The sequence below is a fragment of the Pomacea canaliculata genome, linkage group LG10 (genome assembly GCF_003073045.1).
Source record: "Pomacea canaliculata isolate SZHN2017 linkage group LG10, ASM307304v1, whole genome shotgun sequence".
Classification (NCBI taxonomy): Eukaryota; Metazoa; Mollusca; class Gastropoda; order Architaenioglossa; family Ampullariidae; genus Pomacea; species Pomacea canaliculata.
In genome coordinates this window covers 13133370-13147688 of record NC_037599.1, presented here as the reverse complement: position 1 = coordinate 13147688, position 14319 = coordinate 13133370, and the positions used below count along the sequence as shown (strand labels likewise).

Below are 14319 nucleotides of genomic sequence, written 5' to 3'. Positions count from 1 at the left end.
CACGATTTTCAGACCAGGAGTTGCCCGAGCGGCGGTGGGAGTCGTGCGGCAGTGCGTGTGCGCGTGAACGTCGTCAGGCGATGCGGTTCTTGACGTGTCTCTCTCTTATCGCCCAGTGCTGCGTGTGACGCTGGCAAGTAGCCCTCGACTTCCGCTCAGCGGATTGAGACAGTTGGGTTTGAGAAGCACCAAGGTGCAGGTGTGTGGGTACTGCACAGTACACCCGGCACTCCAAGACTGCGTGTATGTGTGAGTGTGTGTGCGTGCGTGCAGAGAGCTACCGTCAGTCGAGGCCAGGCGAGTGCCGAGGGTTTGCCAGCTAACATGGTCGTGCTGCTGTAGCGGCAGCAGACTTGGAGAGCGGCGCGCTGTACTGCCGTGTGTTCCGTCTCTCCCTCTCTCTCTCTCATCATTACAGTCGCTGGCGTCCGTCTGCTGTTGCCAGCTGTTTGACATCAAGCCACGACGCAGTCACCCTGATGAAGGTGCACCGATGTTGTGTTTTCTGTGCCTGACATCCGATGAAGGAGGAAAGCCGCATTAGCGACGTGAGGATCAGAGGTCACGGTCTGGGGGTAGAATGACGCACTTAACCCTGACTACTCCCTCCACCAAGGTTAGAGCTCGGTGCGGCGCTCGCCATGTGGCCTGCAGAGACTGAGAGAGTTCACAGGTGGGTGGAGAGAAAGACGGTCACTTGAGGCGTGTTGGACTTACATGTTCGTGCGTGCGCGCGCGCGCGTGTGTGTGTGTGCCTATTGTGACCCACGAAACCACGACGCCACCTGGTGCGACGCGGTCACGCCGCTGACTGGCGGTAGGTGGCGCTTCAGCGGCCGCATGTCCAGCGTAGGCTGCCCTGGTCCTGCTTCTCGCCGCCTTCTCGCACCCGGCACCCATCATCCACCATCGATTGCTCGCCGCTCCTGCGCGAGCCGTGCGTGCGCTGCCCACAGACCTCCCGGACGCACGTGCATCACGTCACAGCGCACGCGCCGCGCCTGGTTACGACGGTGATGGCGTCGCAAGATGCCGGAGGGCTCTCGGCCGCGACTCACGGGAGCAGTTTCCAGGGTGCGACCGGCATCACGGGTGGCGGCGTAGCGGGTAGGCGCCCCATGGAGGAGTATCCCCCGATCGTGGAGACGACCCCTCACGGGTGTCACACCCCGCCGCCGTTGGACCACCAGCCGCTAGGTGGCGGTGGCGGCGCACCTCGTCACGCGTACCCGTATCGACAGCACTCTCTGGAGTCGCAACAACACCCGTACCCGCCGCCTCCCCCACCCATAGCCAGGGATCTTTCTGTGGAATCGTCTCACAGCAACAGTCCCTGCCCCGGAGCACCGCCATGGCACCCAGCATCACAACCGGACACCTGCTGGACACTACTCCGCTGCCCGCCACAACCACAGCAGCGAACAGCAGCGCCTTCTAGCGGCGTGTCGCAACTCCCCCACCACCTGCTGCAGACACGGGTCTGACATCATTGGTATTTCGGATTATGTGAGTCACTTACTGGCTTACTTTGATATCTCCACACACACACTGTATTGCAGACAATGTGAGTCACTACCTTGACCTCTTACCTGTCTCTCTCTCTCACACACTCTCACACAACACTCGCTACACTTCTGAATAAATAATCTGGTCGTGCCAACGCTCGGTTCTGACCTGAAGCCACATCTTTAAAATTTTATTTCTCACACGACCAGGTTGCTCAGGTATCATGTTTTCTTGTTTTCGCATCGGTGACCGTGGAAACTCATTAAATAACGATTGTAGTATTCTTGCCAACATATCCATGTTTTATCATGTTCGTTAGTGTACATGTTCCAGAATTCCTCGCATTGAAAACGGAAGATGCCATTTCCTTAGACAAGTTCAGAAATAAAAATGTAACCTAGTCTGTTCGCTCTTCTAGTAACGGTAACACCCTCGCGGCGGTCAACACTCGGGTGGTTTAAAGTCTTGCCAACCAGCGATCGGTTCCACCACAGGAAACATTTTTTCGTCCTCAGGGAAGGTAAAATGTCTACCAACTGACTTATATGTCACTTCTCGAGGACAAGACTTGGTGGTTTGCACCCTGCTTACCTAGTCTGCCAGCAGCAGACGATTACATGCTGCACCACCGTCGTCCTTAACTACGCGATGTTAGCGGAGATTGGTAGCGGCAGGAGTGGCTCCGTGTAACGGCTCGCAGTGGAACAACAGCACGTTGTTTGCCGTTGGTTTCCTGATGTCAGCAGCTGCCGAAGCTGCGGGGATGCGAGCACCGTGTGTGCTCATTCCTGTCGTTTCGAGGGTTGCAGTTAACTTGGCAGGATAGAGCGGCTTGGCACGCCATCGGCGGAGACTAACATGCGTTGGACGGATTTTTTGGAGTTCTTCATTGAGCATGTAAGTGGTTGCAGGCCGTGGATGTATGTCTGGCGATGTTTAAAAGAATGCGAAGTGTTCTCATTAGTTCTTTTCTTTCGTAATTTGTTTCATTGGGATTAGAAAAAAAAAATGAAAAAAAAAATCCATTCTAGAGATGCTGGAGTCCGTTGGGTGAATGTTGCGACTGTTTGCTCGCTGATTTTTTACGACACGATATCTCGACTGGCTGTGTCCGGACCAAGTTTGTCTCCAAGTTAATGGCGGATCTGTATTCATGAGATGCACGATAGCAGCAGCAGCAGCTTGGACTTGCCCGGCGCGCCACGACTAGCGGCGACAACTCTCGCAGCAAGACTCAACCAGCGACCCCCCATCCCTTCTTTTTATTACTGTCACGACCAAAAAAAAAAAAAGAAGAAGAAAGGGGGTGCTGTTGATGCGAGGGTTGACAAGGGCTGGAGGCGAGACCAGATGGTTGGCTGGCTGGCGTCCCAGCCTGGAGAGCCATCGCTCTCGATCATCAATCATCTTACTGTGATAAGGCTACGGGGAAAGATGGGGGTCGGGGGAGCGCGATTTGATTCTCGGTTGTTGTCCAGAAATGTACCGTAGCTCTCGGCGGAGCTTATTGCGCGGCAAGACAAGCACAATTTCGGGATTTGGTACCATCATCGGCTAGAGGGACAACCATGGTTGTCCGAGGGCAGGCATCTGGTTCAGTTGCATAGTTTGTCGAGGTTTAGTTTCGCACACCTGTGGATGTGTGTTTGCGTGCGTGTACGCTTGAACATGCATGTAAGTGGTAATCTGATGGATAGAAAAATGTTTGTTGATGGACACAGCACGTGGTCAGGTGACACAAAACTGAAATGGCGTCTGACGAGACTTGTGCCATCCTTCACGAGATATCATCTTACTGTGATTTTCTCTTCTGTCTTGACTACACCCTGGCATCTGGGTAACCGTGTCACGAGCTGTGAATTATATACGGGTGGAGAGATGGGGGAAGGGACAGTTTGGGCCAGTGTTGTGACGACAAGTGGGCGTGTTTAGAGCCTCGTTATAACACAAGGACCACGCGGTCCCCTCATTCCGTGTAGCACGCTATACTCGCCATAAATATTTCAGGGCCAACATTGATTATCAGCTTGTGTTTCCCGGTGTTGCCCACAGAAGAATAATCACACGATGCCTGTTGTATTGCTGGATGACTGTAACTTTTTTTTTTAGTGGGAGGGGTGCAGAGGGTGGATGGACTGGTTGTCAAGGTTTCCTTCAACATTACGACCGCTCTACTTCTCTCGGTCCGAGTTTTGTCGTATGGTGTATGTATGTAAATACAATGTATATAAACACTTGTTCATGTCAGAGAACCGATTATTCTTCGCATGTCATCGGCGATGGGTTGACAGCTGCTATCTGCCTTTCTTGCGTGAGGTAGATGAAAGGAAAAGAATGATGAGGCGGCGGGAATTCATTCCAGTGACTGCGAATAGTAAACACTCCATCCACGAGTGTCTGAAAAAAAAAAGAATATTGAAGTCAGGAATGACCCAGAATATTTGCTGACGATTTCCATAGAACCTTTGCCAGTAGTAGTCTCCTGTCGTTTTTCTGCAAGTTCCGTCCCCTTGCAGTTCGGAGATGGCGGTTGGGGAGTGTATGTGGGGGGAGTCCCTGTGGGTAGACGGACTTATTAACATGGCGCCGCTCACCAAGTCCATGCTGCCCTGCTGGTGGCGACGAACGTGTTTTTTTTTCTGTATCCCTATCCCTCCCACTGTCTCCCCTTTCCCCCCTATCGTCGAAGCCAGCAAATCATGTTAAACATGAAACCTCATCAACTGCTTTTCGCTAATAGTTGTCAGTTAGCCAAGACCATTTGCTTGAGCTGAACGGGTGAGAGGCCATAGAGGTCACGTGACGGATAGGGTTGACCGCAATCACTCGTAAGTTTTTTTGAGTCGAGGAGGATGTCGGGATGGCTTGTTACTCATGAGTCTCTGTGTCGGCGGTGGAAAGAAATAAGATGGTGTTACAGGTGCGCTTGTTCAGTAATGGCCACATTCGGAAACAACTCTGAACTGAGCACATCGCATAATTTGTCATAGACAAAGCGTTGAATGAGTTAAAGATGAGTATAGGGTTAAAAACTGCTGTTAAAACGTAGAGTACATCGTAGAATGCTGGCTTGTCTTGAGTGTCTTACTGACTAGGATGGATGACTTGACCTGACTTCCTGTTCATCTGTTCATCCACGGACGGAAGTGACGTGAGTGTCGTGCGTCCAAGAGCGGAGCTGCGTCACGGAAGTGTTGACAGCCGGGCACCAGCTGACATCACGTGACTTCTAACTTGGACAGCCGTCACTTTGTGCACCATGTGGCACCATTTAGTCCACTTATTTCTCTGTCAAGGTTGCTAGGAGATTGGGAAACGCAAGCTGCGACATCTTGAACACCTCCGTGTCCTTGTCGGCTACATCGGCGAACACGTGTGGCTATGGCTTCTGTTGTTTTGTTGTTTTTTTTTTATGCTACCTTCGTGTGAAACTTTGTATAAACGAAAGATTATGTGTCACGATCATGGGGAAACGGTTTGACCGAAAAAACCTTACGTGACTTTCGCAAACTTTCATCCAAATTTGTCCATTTTATCAGAACCTTAATACCGACTTATGTGTCTAAGCCGCTGATCACAAACAGCAGATGACAGAAACTTGGCGTGGTTGTGGCTGCAGCTGATGGAGAAAGGGGAGCAGCAGCATCACAGGAAGGATGCCTTCTCCCTCTCTCCGCCTTACCAGCCCTCGCGTCCCACGCACGTAGTAGTGACGGACGAACACAAGCCGTTGCAGCACGTCCAGGAGCGTCAGTGAGTCTGTAACTCTCGGCTGTTATTGCGAGCAGGCTTGGTCCAGTCCCAACAGTTTTGTGTTGGAGGAGGTTGAAGCGGGGGGGAGGTCGTTGAGTTAGCTGGCACACAACAAGGCGAGCACGCTTACATTGTCAGTCAAGCAGTCACATCAAGCATTCCCTCTGCAGGAAGTGAATTATTTGGCGCAGCTGCAGCTTGCTGTCTGTAACAGACCGTGTGACTTGGACATTCAGAGTTTGTGAAGATGAAAACATTGTCTCCCCTCCCCTCTTTTTTTTTAAAAAAAAAAAACCTCATTTCCTTTGCACTAGCCCATTACCCGGTCTTGCAAGAAACAGAAAGAATCTGTAAATCGATGTAAGGGAGGCAACTCGTCCTGTCCCCGGCCAGATGGACCTCCGTCTGTCGGTGCTTTTCCTTTTGCCGGTTAACGGTGCGTCCCACCAGCGTGCAGCGTGCGTGCATGCGGTGTTGGCATCGATTGTAGCCGTGTCCACCAGCCCCACGTCCTGTTTGAGCAATGCCAGACACCGAGGGCATGATTGAGCGCCAAATGATTGGTCGCCGGCTTTGAACTCCGCGCCTGCTGGACGCTGTACAGCTCTGGCTTCTCGTGTCATGCCAGGTGGAAGACAACAGCTATTGACCGGGTAGCTCCACGAACCAAGCCCCGTTCACAGTGAAGTCACCTTCGATGTTTAGAGAGACTGAACACTGAGAACTGTAGACGGGAGGCCGAACACTTAGTATAACAGCTCGGGTTACCGTGGATCCGCCGGCTTACCGTCCTCCCGCTGTCAGCGGCCTCAGTCTTTGTGTTCGATTTCCAGAACCGCAAACCAGCTCAGTTCATGTGAATTACAGCCTTATCTTATCTCCTTCTCCTCCTCTTTGATGTTATTATTATTATTATTAAGCATACAATTGTAATATTCTCTTTCCAGTCTCACCACACTGACTTACATGTCTGGGAAAACCAGATCACGTGACACAGCTCGGGGGGGATTTACTCCACCCGCGTGGTTTACACGATAATTGTCAGGGACAATAGAGATGCCCTTTCCTCCACATGCTCCTGTATCTGTCTGTCAATCTCCCTTTAGTTCTTTTTCTAACCCTCACTTTTCTCTCCCATCCCCCAAGACTTGTTTGGGTTCAGGTGACAAAAAAAAAAAAAATAAGTGATTGTAATAACTGAATCCTGAGGGTAAGGCGAGTGACATCGGGTGTTTAATAGCAGTCAAAGCCCGGGTATCACAGAGCTGTGTGGGATGATGGTGGTTGCTGGGATGTCCCCCGCCCCTGTGACTGTATTGTTGTAGCCTGGAGCTGCTGTCGGCGGGACAATCAATAAGTGGACTGTGGGGGAGGAGATACTTGCTGTGCACCCTGGGTAGTCGTACTGCTCACCTAAACTAACATAGACTTTGACTTGTGACTCCGGATTTGTGTTGGCTTCTTGGCTTTGTGTTAAACCCTGTTATCACAGATTTCGTTATTACATACCAGCATCATTATTATATTTCTTCTTTATTTTTAGTATTCATCGATTCCCACTATGACCATAGACTAGTGTTGTGATCGCACACTTGTTATTCCCACATATCGCTTGTGACATTATATTTCAAAAAGTGTTCACTGTCTCCGATCCACCAACATCAATAAACTTGATCCGTTGTTTACAAAATTACATTCGAGTAAATAAAATGTTTTAGTGGAAGAGTTAACTTTATAGCACTGCATATAAAATTTTCCTACCTCCTCCCGTCATCACACCATGTCCCTCCCGCCTGCGGATTCCTCCTCTCCCCAACACTAAATAGGGGGACAGGGGGACGAAATTTCCGCCAATCAGAATGCACGAAAAATATGCTCTAAAAGGTCATTCACAGTTCAGCTTACTGACTACACTTAACATATTTGCTGGTTAGTTGTCTCCCCAGACCCTAACCCTTTCCCAGCTCCTCCCGTAGTTTGGCCCCTCTCCCATCCCCACTCCTTGTGGAAACTCCGTTCATGCGGTCGGGGAAATGAGGATATAGCCAGAAGATTGGGCCAGAACTTGGGGGCCAAGGACGGTTGCCGAAAGGGATTTATCTGAGAAAATCGAAAGTGATCAGACTTGTCGGTGGTTTAACACCTTCACCTCTATTAAGCACGTTCTCCTGTCTGCTTCAGAAACCGGAATGATTAGTTTTTACTGGCGGGTGAGGCTCGATCATGGCGCTGGGAGTGATTGGAGGGTGAGGGCGGAAGGTAAGTAGCTAGGTATTGAAACAGGGAATCGACTTCCTTATCTCCGTCACACATATCCCGGGTACGACTTGACACATAAACGAAAATTTAGCTTTTCTCTTTCTCACTTTGCTCCAGCATTATTAAAGATGGGGTACATGAAACCGATCGTTTTCATTTCGCTTTCGTTAATGTAAAATGATCACGTGACGGAGTGCAGGACACGTGACTTTAGGGATTTTCCCACTGTCTGAATGTACAAGCGAGTGCAATCATTTGGATACTCTGTCTCTGACAATCACGTTGATTATTTTTGTTTGTTTGTTTGTTTGTTTTTGTCGGGTGATTTTTTTTCCTAAAAGATTTTTGTTTGCTGTGTCATCCATCCAGCAGACCCAGGAATAACTTTCATTTCCATTTCTGTTTGTGACTGGACGAGGCTAGCTTGAATGAAAAATGTGGGGGAGAGTGGAAGGGAAGCTCCCTTCACACCAACAGCCTCGTTTAATTTCAGCTGAGCACACAGCCTGAGGTCCTCGCTGACAACGACTTCCACTTCTTGCTTTGGCGTGACAGCCATCAATAGCACGCCTGCTCCCGTCTCCCGCCTGTCTCGCGAGACTTCGTCTTTTAGCGCACCCTGGTGGCAGAGCTGACAGCCAGCAAAAACCTCCAGTGTGTCGCCCATCAGGACCATTCTTACAGAACCTTGCTTCTCTGGAATTTTTCATGTCAGCAGACTAGAAGTTCATTGGGCAAAGGTATCTTGCTGCACAAACGTACCACCCTTCCACTTCTCTCGTTCAGCTTCGAAAAGTCTTCAGGTGTTGCCGTAAATCAAGGCAGGAAACCCAGTAACATTATTACCTTTCCTGCAGTCGCCGCTTTGTATTAATATACAGTGTGAACACCCTCGGTCTTTCTTCCCGAAATGTGACCATCGATCAGTCCTCCTTCTCTCACCTCACCCACCCTCACTCTCATCCTCACTGGCGGAGGGCGCGGTCACTGCGCGGCTTAAAAGGTTTTCACGTGTCGCCGACAGAAGCCATTTTATCCAGCAGTCAACTGCCCGCTTGACTGGAAACCCCGGTGTCGGCGCATCCCCGCACGAGACGGGCCGCCATTTTCTCGCGCCACGACCATCTCTGACGAGGCGTGGCAGGCTCTCTGGAAGGCCCTCGACAGGTCACGATAGGTTAGCGCAAGAGCTGTCGACCGTCATCTTTACTGCCACTTGCCGCCCCGAGACCACTGGTCCCCTCGCCTCCTGTCTGGCGCCCTCTCGCCTCTTCATGGAAGCTGCTATTACTGTCAAAAGCCCTCGCCACTTACACGGCTGGCACGGTTGGGAAGAGGGCGAACAAGTGTGGAAAAGGGGCTTTTGCCAGTGCCGTGAAGAAAGTCTTGAAGAGCGGTTGGAGAAAACAGATTTTGTCACAGAGGTGGCTGGAGTCTTTTTTTTTTCAGCCTCTCCTCACAGACTGGATGCTGTTTCTGTAGGCATGTCTTCCCTGTCTCAGGGTTAGCGCTTAAAACCCTAGTGGTGATAATATGTCGTTGAGGTATTCGAGATGTAAATACCTGAAGGAAGTATCAAGAAACTTATCACACCCGTCATCTGCTTTCGTTGAACGAAAGAAGGGAAGAGTGGCTCGGCATCGTATGGAACTGGTCCGGTCACGTGAGCATCGCGACGCTCTCCTTTCTGTCACGTGGTAAGAGTCCTTTCAGCGACCTACGGACTGAATCACGTGGGTGTTGGCTAAGTTACCTGTCGAGCCAAGTACTGAATGGGTGCATCGGGAGGACTGACAAAGGGAAGACTGGCTGTTTATCTTTTGTGCTCTCGGGATCGCACAGGAAATGACTTCATGCTTCCCTCAGAGTTCAAGGGTCATTTCATCCCACCTACAAAAGATCACACAGGTTTTAACAACTGAAATTATTTTCTTTGTTCTTGTTCATCTTTCAGTTGATATTGAAATTAACAGTCCTTTCTGTGAGTAGACAAAACTCTGCCACTGATTCTTGCTGTCAAGAGAAAGAAAAGATTCTCGGTCCACTAACATGAACTCGACTAGCCATCGAGTGGCACCAAGACTGTGAGTTCTCTGGCAGGCTAGCAGACGCCTGAAGTTTTGTTTGTGTCGTTATTTTAATTTTTTTTTTCAACATGGATGTGACGGAACTTCGTTGTCTGCTGCTTAGTTCCCACATTGCCCATAATCACAAGGGGGCTGTAATGCGATGCCAGTCAATAGTTCGAGGCCAGGACACGATTTGCGCCAAAAATCGACTTAGGAAAGGCTGCCATTAAGGCTGAAAGATGTCAAGACTCTTTTTCTGGCATCGCACATCCGAGTGCACTGGCTGAGAGACAACGCACTGCACGTGCAGCGATAACGACAACCGGAAACCGACAAGTTTTTTTTTTTTTTAAATTTCCAAAATGACAGTGCTGCCTTCGATCTCCCGCGTCTCAATCGACCGATTTCACACCTGATTGCACGCTTGCCGGGGACACTTGATTGCTGATGAAGCTTGTGACTGCAAAAACTTTGCACAGACACTAGGGCTGTATAGTTTGCTTTGTGGATTCGAACTCACAAGCTGACTGTTCTGTCACTACTGACGAGTGTCTTATTGGCAGGAGGATGAGTAGCAGGTCACTCCAGACCCACACAAAATTAAACTCGGTGGCCTGGTGTCTTTGGCATCATTGTTGCTGACCTCTTTGACGCTGATCACTTCTGATGGCTGTGGTGCTGGAATCTTGACAGTACTCTGTGTGTGTGGGTGGATGGATGGATCGATAAATGGTGAGGACTGACGTCTACTTCCGTTGCCCACCCAAGCCTTCTCTGTTTCTTCTCGAGTCCATGCTGTTCCCAAAGGGGGACCAGAGTTCGCGGCCTTGATAGTGGTCACAGGATTGGCCGGTGGTCCGCGTAGCGGAAATGACCAGCAGGCTGTAAGGCCCTCGTCTGTCCAGAGTGCAGCCAGGGGCCCAGCGGCTATCGTCAACCTTTTTTCCCATCGCCATGTATCGAGCGGGAGGCGGGCTGGACGCCCGGCCTGTGTGGACGTGTAAAATGCCCGGCTACAGGCTTTTGCCAGACACTATTCGTGTGTAAGCTGCTTCTTCTTTCTGCCTCCACTCGCCCTCCCCCCCCCTTCTCTAAGCATGCTCAAGCTGTAAGGGGGATGGCGGAGGGAGGACAAAACCCTGAAGACGCGGTGGTGTCAGTCCTGCTCGAGCGTCGCGTTGGGCGAGACTGTCGCGCGCTTATCGCCGCCTTCAAAGATTCGGGACTGGAGTCGTTAGAAGAAAACACCCTGTGAACATCCTGTATGAACACACGTGTGTGCATTCACCTGCTCACGCGGAGATGACGAGACTCGGAGCAAAGATAACGGTCATGCAGATATGAGGACTAAAATGCAACAAGACTACGTGCACGAAAATGTTTTCTTGTTGGCGAGCTGGCCTGGTAATAACCGCTGTTGATTTTGTTTGACTTAGTTTTTGAGTGTTTCGAACAGGTGGAACCTGGTTGTAGGACAGGGGGACACAATCTCGTAGAATGGATGTTGGTAGGCAATGATTTAGACAAAGTGCAATTTCTGTTGATTTGTCCGAGGCTGGCTGGCTTCAAGATTTATCCCGAATATAGGGCAACAGCCTCGTATCCAATGAGGTTCAGAAGGACGCTGTAAGTTCGTCACCAGTCAAAGACCTCGAGGCCAAAGGATACAAATTCAAGGATATTTTTTTTCCTTGCACCTCGTCTTCACATTTCGCTGCCTCGAGACCAGAGCGCGGCTGTGTGACCTTTCGTCGTGTGACATCACGTGATTCGTGGTCACTAGCGCGCAGGCAGCCTCTGAACAGAAGCAGCACGATGGCCAGAAGGAAGCTGTTTCCAGAAGAAGGACCTGCTGCTCTCGAGGCCAGAAAAGTAAGAAGTGTTTATAAACAGTTGCAGGTTTTTTTTTCGTGTTTTTTTTTTTAAGTATACATTGCAGAATTACTTATCAGAATTTACCTTCTTTGTTGATTTGATGTTGTTTACTCTGATTACCGGCTGAGCTAACAACTTACATGATTGGTAGAAGCTTGGTATTTCAATATTTCATCTTTTCAGATGCTGGTAGCTCTAAGACATACTGTGCGGTTAATATTGGTTGTTACGGACTAGATTAAGAAAGTTTTGCACGGAAGCATGAACATGGAGATGCACGGTGTTGTTTACACGCGTAATGTTTACCAGTTGCACAACTGCTCCTATTTTTTGTTCATAACGAGCGTGCGGGCTGAACGAGGTTGACATATTGTCAGACAGTCAGGTGACCAGGGGACCATGTTAGGTTTTATTTGGGAACCTAGTCACAGCACGACTTTAGTGCAGCAAGTGGTGTGCACAGTGGTGTCAGGGGCATGTCACGTGTCTGGTTCAGTGGCGCAAGAAGACTGATTGTCGACCCCTGATGTGGTTCCAACAGACTATATGCCGTGTTTGCACATTGCTGACTGAACTTTACAGCTCACCCATCGTGTCTCTTAATCATTATTACCCTGTCAGTTCATCTCCTCGGTTACAGCATCGGGCGCCATATTGATGACCAGTAACTACAACGAGTAGCGAGTCTTCCCACAAGGCCGTGCGTCAGGGGAGGTAACAGTGAGAAGCAGCAGAACTATAGGAATGTGCAACACAATACTTTGCTGCGAGGAATTGTGAAACTTGTTTGCATTGATTGCGAGGAATGTGAAACTCGAGTGCATCGCCGGTGAAATTTGTGTCGAGTAAGCACGTTGCAGCGCCACGGTGCGGCGAGGCCAGACTGATGACGTCAGCAGTGTCGTGGCTGCCGATGGTGTTCGATAGTTCGCCGCCGGTTTGTGCTGTACGCCACGCTCTGACGCATGAAAGGTGGCGCTGCGCTACTATTTCTGTTGAACCGGGTACCTGGCCGTCCATTGATTGTGTTTTCCACCCTTGTCCCCGCCCGCTAGGTGTCGCCTGCAGGTCAGGTGGTGCGCAGTGTTAGTGGTTCACTGATCCAAACACAGTCATTAGTAACCGTTGTGGCCGGTTACACCACGTGACTGGCACGGAAGTGGTAAATTAATGTTATTGTCTCCAGCAGGTAGTGTTACTGTCAATGGTGTTGCTGTTGATATAAAGCAGACATGTTTGTTATTTAAATAATGCAGACATGCGCATTCCATCTAATTAAACTTTTTTTAAAGGAGGGAAGTGGCTTTGACAACGTTCGAGAGTGATTTCCCCTGGATTCTTCTTGGTTCCTTCCTCGATTTTTTTTCTGCTGTTGAGAATTACCGAAGTGTTTTCAAAACGAAACATTCCGTTATCGGGAAGCATAACTCGTGACATTGTGCTATTTCCAGTCAAGCCGAGCTTTGGCGAAAATCTCCAACGACGAGTTTTGGCTGGTGTGTTGCACCGTACGATTTTTAAACTATTTTTTGTGGCGTTTTCTGCGAACAATAACACACAGACACGAGTGTGTTTTTATTTTGTTAGAGGTGGTGTTGTGGTATGTGGGATGGTGTTTACTCTAGCTGATAAGATACACACGTGCCAATAATGGAAATGATACTGTGGCGAGGCTGCTGCTGTTTTCATAACATTGATCTCTGGAACTCCTTGTATTGACCTAACCCTTGGTGGCGCAGGGCGGCCACTGGTGCCGGCGCCGGTGCTGGTGGTGGACCGGGATGTCGTCGCAGCTATTGAATTACTCCGCAAAACGTTTCCAGCAGGTTCGTCAAGAAAGCAAACGCTGGGAGGTTTGCATAGGCCACGTTCGCCAGTTGTGCAAATAAGATTGGGAGCTGCCAGCCCCTCTCCCACAGGCCTTGGCAGTCGGAGTACAAAGACATTTCCATGTCACAGGTCCAGGAGGATCTCCACCGTTTAAAACAGAGTTGACACCTGGGTTGGCGGAAATTTTATTCCCGAGGAGAAATTGGTCGGTGGGGTGAGCACAATACCTCTAAAAGAAGCAGCAGTTGGTTTGGCGGTAGTGTACCCCATAAAGCCGACACAGAAAAAGTCTCATAAATTTTTAGGGAATTAACGGGCGTTATGGTCAGTTTGTATCACCATACGATCATCATCCTGCTCAACATAAGGTTATCTACATATTTATCAGTCAGGATACTAAAAGTTTTTTTCTTATTTAATGAAGTTTTCCACACTGGGGTGTGCTTGTGGCCAACAATCGCTATTTCGGGGCTTATCCCCGAGGCTGACAGCATTGCCCCTAAGATGGCTTCCGGGCGTGAGACTATTAGTAACGGTACTTGGCGGCCTGGGGGGTGGGTGGGCGAGTGAGTGACGTCCCCTTAAACGCCGTGCCCGTGTTTTCATCTCCAGTGAACGTGGCTTTCATTGATTGGAGAGCGAGGTGCCCGTGCTTGGGCGGCCAATTTCAGCCAGTAATGGGTCGGTCACAGCCGCCGTGCTGTCAGCCAGACGGTGGGAACCATAATAAAGATTTAGTTTTGTGTGAAGTTGATCCTGCGGTTAACCAGACGGCAATAACGGTGTGTGCTTTTTTCCCTGCCTGTGGTTTATGCGGTGTTTCAGGACAGTTTCCCCGCTTAGTGGAGTATCCGCTCTGTCCGGACAGAGTTGCTGGCAACCCATCCTCTTCTTTATGAACGACCATTTTGGTGGTGTCTTGTATTCGCCGTTATTGCTGGAAACAATATATTGAAAACAACTCATTCACTGTTTGCTATATATGAGTATATATATTTACATTAGTATTTCGATCGGACAGCCCAAG

The 14319-nt window shown here is 49.7% G+C and overlaps 1 protein-coding gene across 5 annotated transcripts in view; it reads left to right on the top strand.

Annotated features, from left to right (window-relative positions):
• LOC112573284 (tetraspanin-18-like) overlaps positions 1-14319 on the top strand; it is a 110632-nt gene that overhangs the window by 75394 nt on the left and 20919 nt on the right. The window contains exon 1 of one of the 5 annotated variants that reach the window (XM_025253509.1): positions 2252-2403. The exons of the other annotated variants lie outside the window; for them this stretch is intronic. Coding sequence (XP_025109294.1) covers positions 2365-2403 — 39 coding nt within the window. The 5' untranslated portion in view covers positions 2252-2364. Of the gene's footprint in view, positions 1-2251; positions 2404-14319 lie in introns of those variants that run through there. 5 annotated transcript variants of the gene reach the window in all.